This window comes from Papilio xuthus, unplaced genomic scaffold, assembly GCF_000836235.2.
Source record: "Papilio xuthus unplaced genomic scaffold, Pxut_1.1 DF827570.1, whole genome shotgun sequence".
In the NCBI taxonomy this organism is placed as follows: Eukaryota; Metazoa; Arthropoda; class Insecta; order Lepidoptera; family Papilionidae; genus Papilio; species Papilio xuthus.
In genome coordinates this window covers 2,479,094-2,485,883 of record NW_013531079.1, presented here as the reverse complement: position 1 = coordinate 2,485,883, position 6,790 = coordinate 2,479,094, and the positions used below count along the sequence as shown (strand labels likewise).

Genomic DNA, 6,790 nt, shown 5'->3' with positions numbered 1-6,790 from the left:
TTCCGTCCAAATATGATATTGGGACCTTCAAAAGTAGAGTGAATAGGCACTTACTAAGCTAGCGCGTACCATCTTTCGACCAAATCTCCACTTCACCAGGTGGGATCGTGGTCAACCGCTAGCTTATAAAACGTAAAAAAAAAATAACTAAAGTTATAATCTTCCCATACAGTTAAATACATTTTAAAGAATCATGTACCCTTTATAGAAACTGTTCATAGCTCTCTCAAATCCGGAAGAGATGTATAGATTTGCTAAGATCCTATTTTAAGTTAGCTATAAAATATTTCTATGAAGCCTACTGACGCATTTAGTAATTTGCATATTAAAATGCTTGTCGCATAACAAATGATTTGCATTCCATAGATAATTTCAATCATAGAGTAATAAGATTTAATTCTATTAAAGTAAAACAAAGCATATTTATTCCTTTTTTGAAAAATAAAAATAAACTTTTTAACCTTATATTAAAAAGAAAAAATGCGTATTCCCACGTACAAAATATCAACCTTGACCTACAAGCCATAAAATTTATAAAAAAAATCCAATAAATCCAAATTTCCTAGCCCCATGTACTACGTAAACTAAAAAACGCAAATAAACTGAAACATACGTAATCTTAACCTTAGTTAGTTATTCATGAAGCAATAAAAAACCATAGTAAATCGATCTTAGTATGACAAAAGCTACCCAAGTCTACCGGGGAACCAAAAGTCGTAATATAATAACACCCTATATTTCGTCCCCCTGTACCTTAAAAATGTTTCTTGTCAGACACGGAACCAGCTGGTCTATTCATGTTGTTTTTTGTTAAGAAAATATTAGGCAAGCTGACGAAACACGTGGCAAGAATACTCGTATACCCTTGTTACAGTTTCTAAACAATCGCAAGTAAATCTTTCAAATACAGTAAAATCTCCTTATTCGCGGCTTCATTAGTCTATTCATTTCCACCCAAATTTATTGAATAATTTCCGTATTCGCAGCAAATCGCTATCACGCTACTGGTCTCCAGCAGTATATCTTGAATCCCATAAAGTTATATAAAATGTCGTAATACCTATTTTCTTTCTATCTCATTTTGTTGGGTCAAAATTAAAAGATTGTAATTGACATTGATACCATTTCCAACTTAAAGATAATAATTCAAGGTAACAACCGGGCGAAATTAAAAAAAAACAACTTAATTAGTAGCCTATGTCTTCTTCAGAAGCATGTTCCATATCTATGAAAAATTTCATCGAGAACGTTGAGCCGTTCTTCAGATACCTTTGTAACAAACATCCATCCTTCCAAACATTCGCAATTATATTAGTAAGATTATTTACTTACTTTATATTGGACCTACATAGCTCTAGAGATGTATATATGTACTTGTATGTCCTTGTCTATTTCCTTATCTTATTTTCCTTGAATTCACAATCAGCATAAATTTTAAACATAAACGTCCTTGGTTCTATGTTTATCGCTACATCAAGATACTACTCCAATGTTAAAATATTTAAAAGTACATATTATTTTAATATTTTGGTAAGAAAAAGCGAACAAAAAGTTTGATTTGACTATAGCAAGGATGTATATTTATATTAATGACACTCCATGTCATTAATCTTACTTATATTATAAATGCGAATGTTTGGATAGATGGATGGATGGATGTTTGTTAGAAGGTATCTCCAAAACAGGTATCGATGATATTTGATACTGGTACAAAACATAGTATGGAAAAACACATAGGCTACTTATCGAGTTTTTTTAATTCCGCGCGAACGAAGTCGCGGACTTCAGCTAAATAAGAATGTCATACATAGTTAAACACTAATTAACACACAAAACACAATTATAATGTTACTAGTAATAATACAATTGAAGTTCATTAAAAATATTACAAGTTTTCCCGCTATAAAATTGCAACAAAATGTCATGTCATCGCAAAAAGGTTCAAAGTGCTTCAAATGCATTACATTAGAACTTGCAAGCCAGTTGCATCGTGTGAAAGTCGCGTCCTGCTCACCCCAATTACCGATCGTATTCATAGAATAACCTATGACAATAGTGATGTGCAACACAACTATCGATTGTTCGGTTATTTTAAGAACTGAAAAGTTAATTGTCGAAAACAATATGTAATTCAAAACGATAATCATCTATTGAGATTTATCACAAACGCTCAAGATAACCTAATTTAATAAATATGAATGCAAAAAGAACAATAGTCAATAGACTTCCGTCACATTATTTACCATCTGTCATTTGAATTGCATGGAACGATTCTTTAATGCAATTCTAAAATCATTTGGTCATCAAGTTTCAATTTATCGACAAAACTCAACAAATACAAGAAATTATTACAAACTAATATCTTCTGGGTAAAGGTTGTTATTGTTAAGCAATATTTTTAAATTGTCAAAGTTACAAGTTAGTTCTGCATTAATTTAAATTATTAAAAAATTGTACAATAGATAAGCAATTCAAATGTAAAAGAATTACCATAAATAATGTTCATGTTATCGACAAACATGGCACATCACTGGTCCGCACCTTGACTGCCATCTGCCGAGCGCACGTGAAGTAATTAAGGCTCGGGGGTGGCACCCTCTTGCAACTGGTCGTTTACCTCACAGGGGTTGCACCGGTCAATGTACATTCTAATTGTAATACAAAAAGGCTATCCACTTTAATGGTGAGAAAATTTTCAATGTGAACACAAACAAGAAACAGACCGTAAGTATATTAAATAGAATCAACTCCACTGAACAAACAGGCATCAAATGACTAAGGTACTAGATTACAAAATTGATTGTTTCAGGAAATTACGAAAGAACGAATATACAACACGCCAGGAACAAAATGCCAGACGGACTTCTCGATTTGGTCCTTAATTTAGTGGTATAGAAGGTTATTACTAACCAAATATTAAAAGTAATTTAGTACAATAGAATTTATTAGTAGTATACCGAGCATAGGAAATAAATAAAGGAGTCATTGAATGATCGATATAAATTAGCATCTACCTAAGAGCGCATTAAACGGGCGCTTTTTTATCGCGCGTTTAAAAAGCGTTCAAATAGAACAAATAAACTTCGATGTATCTGTTCATAAGGCAGGTTTTTTAACAGAGACGGTTGTTTGTCGCGCAATATTGCATTATGTGCGCAGGGCGATTGTCTCCCGAAAGTCGTCAAAGCAATTTTTTTCGCGGCGTTAAAAAAGCACCTAAACGCACCTAAAGTAGGATATTAAAAAAAAACTGGTTTATAGGCATATAAAATGTTGTCATTAGATTTATTATATCTTTAGTCATCATTATTTAAATTTAATTACGTAACATCCGCTTAGATCTTAGACTTCATTCATCAAACATTGTTTTACGCCCACGTTGTTTAGGGCTACACACACTAGAGTGATTAATCTGTGAGATTCCACTGCTATAAACTTGTAGAAAAATATGTTGTTTTCTCTGGTTTTTTATTTTTTAAAGTGAATGTAGGCATTATATTTTATGTTGTTTTTGATAATGAAATCTCTCATAAATGTCAACTGTATCTCGTTTCGTGGTGTAATTTTATCCAATACAAACCAATTTTGGTACAATTAATTAATGGCTTTTCACTAATACGTACGTAATAATGTTTAAATTATAAGATAAGTGACATTAAAATTTTACAATACGACTAATTTATGATCAAAGTCCCGGACATTTACTTTATAAGATCATCTTTTAGGTGTCTCATGAATGTATTTTGTACTTCACAATGTAGGTACTTTAGTGGGACCTTGTAGTCGAACCAAGGTCTCCGAGAGCACGCAATATCCTGTGAGTTCAAGGTTATTTGACAGAGGCCAAGAATTTACTGGTAAATCATATGGTACTCGGCATTGTGTAAAAAGTGTCTTTTACACTCGCCTAATACTCAGAATTATTAAAAATAAGGCACCAAACACTTCTGTCTAACCTATCCATTTATACATCCGACAGAAAAACATAGAATGCTAGTATTAGCGATTTAGTTTACTTGTCGCTATGTTATTCGTATAAACATTTAAATCAACTCTTGAAAAATAAATTGAAGAATGGAATAATTTTTATCACTAAAAGCGTTCTCGTTTTCCTGTTATGCAAATTGATTCATTAAATTAAATAACCTATTTTTTCCAAGATGAAATTTAAAGTAAAAAGAACGTCTAAATGTCTTTCTGCCGCACTTTGAATCTTAATGATGACCTAAACAGTCGCTTAGTGTTGATTATGCATTAATTTAATTAGGTGTTAATTTTTAACCAGATGGTACCAAGTAGTTTTTGAGTAATAAGTATTTTGTAGAAGTATATATCATTTCTTCGAATCTCTGGTAGGGGTGAGGTCTCCGGGCCAATTCCTACCCCCTCTTGGCCACGCCCTGGTATGGTGTGTTTGCATCAGCAGATATTTCGGGTTTTATCTGGGTTTCCCTCACCAAAAAACTTGTATTAAACCATAATCATGTCTCACGTTTTTTCAAGGAGAATGAGATAGAGGGCAATATTATCTTAGGAAAGTTTCAGCAGTGTTGAGGGACTTGAATTATCTAAACAACTGACATTTGACATCTAAACAAGTCAACCACGTGTTTTATAATACATTCATCTACTTATCTTATTTTTTTGCAAAGAGGTTCAAGCTACGAGTCTTTGTAACGCAACCCTGTGGCCCCTTTTACGTTGTGGCCCCTCAAAGTATGCTTATGGACTTGCTACAACGAAATTGCAGATATGTAGTACTTATAACCTTTCATGTACCTAACCTATTAGGTATTTTGTACCTTATTATAGTATTTCTAATGTGTAACATAATTAAGATTAAAGCTCAATATGTAGTTTATAAAAGTCTTTATATGTGGGGGGTACTCGTAACTGTTGTGGGTACTTTTGATGTATTTACTATCTTTACTTTCAGATTCTAATAATTACTTCAAAATAATTTAAAACAAAAAATACATACTTCCGTCTCTTGCTGGCTTTCGATGTGTTTTCAATAGGGAAATTGAAGGATTCGCCAAAAATCCGATATTGCAAGTCGTCTTCTTCATTGCTTTGAAATTGCATTTCTTACACACTTTATTACTATCAGTTGTTACTAAAAGCACTTTTATCATTTGACCTTGGAATCATCGTCACATTACTAAACAATAACACTTCTAATAGTAACGTGCGAAAACATTATAAATTTATTATTACCGACAAATTATAATTGTTTATTTAACGCGGACGCGACGAATCACGACTGCTATGGCGCGCGACGCCCTACCCGACTGACGAAAACGCGGGCGAAGCAAGGCTGGCAGCGCGGGAAGCGGGAACCGGCATGTTTATCACTCTATCCCTTTCTCGCTTTAAACAAACTATGAATTATAAACAATATCTTTTACCTTTTTTTTAATCAAGATTCAAACTCCTTAAAAATGTATTGCTAACTTATTAGTACTTGCATTTACAAAATGTAGATAATAAAAACCTCGCCCCTTCTAAAATTTCACTGTATTAGATCTAATTTAAATATGAGGCACAATTTTCGTTTTAAAACAAAGCAATAAATTCGAGATCCGGAAACTTTTACGTATTGTATTGTCGATAAAAATTTAAGATATATAGATATATCCGGTTTTTCGAGTCACTATTGAGCAGAAATCAAGTAATTTTTATAATGACATCAGCAGACTCGGCAGGCGAGGCGGCATGCACCGGAAAGACCACTTCCAGGTTTCAGATAAGGATATGTCATATTTTTTTAAGTTCACGATCATGCTATTTTTATTTACACCACAGGACGAATTATTCTAACACATTGCAATGACTACAGTAAACAATAAAAACTGAAAATTTACATATGGCAATATTGATTGACAACCCTTTTGCCCTGAAAACGAATAAAGTCAAACTTCAAATGATTAACAAATCTGTTTATTAGTACACAAGTACTTTGACACTTTGATCCTTTGAGATGATAAACTTTCAGACCTAACTCAAATACATTGTTACTCCAAGGAAGGTGCGTACTAAATATAAATCGAAAATAAGACGACCTCTACGACCCGGAAGGTAGATAACATATTTTCTACGTAACCAATGTTAGATAAAACTTCTCAATGAAAACAGGATGTTCATGTTTACGAATTTTTAGAACAATCGCATGTTTTGTCAGGACTGTTGTTTCCGATTGCCGTTGCACTTATATTGAGAAATATGGTTGTCTCTGTTAATTTCAAAGTGAAGGTAAGGGTGTCAAAACATGTATCACAGTCAAAATTCGAAACCCACATTAAAATGAATGCTTTATAAACAAAATCCTTAAGTTACTAAACATGTTTTCTCTCATGTTGTTCTCTCTGACAAAACAGAGATAGCGATATTTTTTTAATTGAAACGCACTGAGAACTACAAAAATATATATCTAAATACTTACTCTTCTTTAACGATGACGTAATCTTCTTCGGCCTCAGTTGAAAGCTTTGCTTGCAACGCCTTTAGCCTTTCCTTTTGGAATTGAAGATATGATTTCGTTTTGTCTTCCTCCACACTGGAATAAGCGAAATATTTAATCTATGGTTGTCAGATAGTACTATCAAATTAAAAAGGTGATAGGGCCAGTAGAACTACAGTAAAATAATATATATTTGTAATCCAAGTCTCTTGAAAAATTTTATAATTAATAAAATACAGTCTAACCCGAATACGCGACAACTCGATACGCGAGAAAACTATAAGAAAATGACATTGTCCGGTCTCGACGGACGACCTCCAAAAGCGAGAA

General features: G+C 32.9%; 1 protein-coding gene across 3 annotated transcripts in view; it reads right to left on the bottom strand.

Annotated features, from left to right (window-relative positions):
• The window catches only part of Myb (proto-oncogene like protein Myb), a 41,371-nt gene that overhangs the window by 33,385 nt on the left and 1,196 nt on the right, over positions 1-6,790 (bottom strand). For 2 of the 3 annotated variants that reach the window (XM_013313385.1, XM_013313386.1), the window contains exon 2: positions 6,443-6,556. In XM_013313385.1, coding sequence (XP_013168839.1) covers positions 6,443-6,556 — 114 coding nt within the window. Of the gene's footprint in view, positions 1-4,981; positions 5,279-6,442; positions 6,557-6,790 lie in introns of those variants that run through there. The other variant, XM_013313387.1, reaches the window with a different exon arrangement.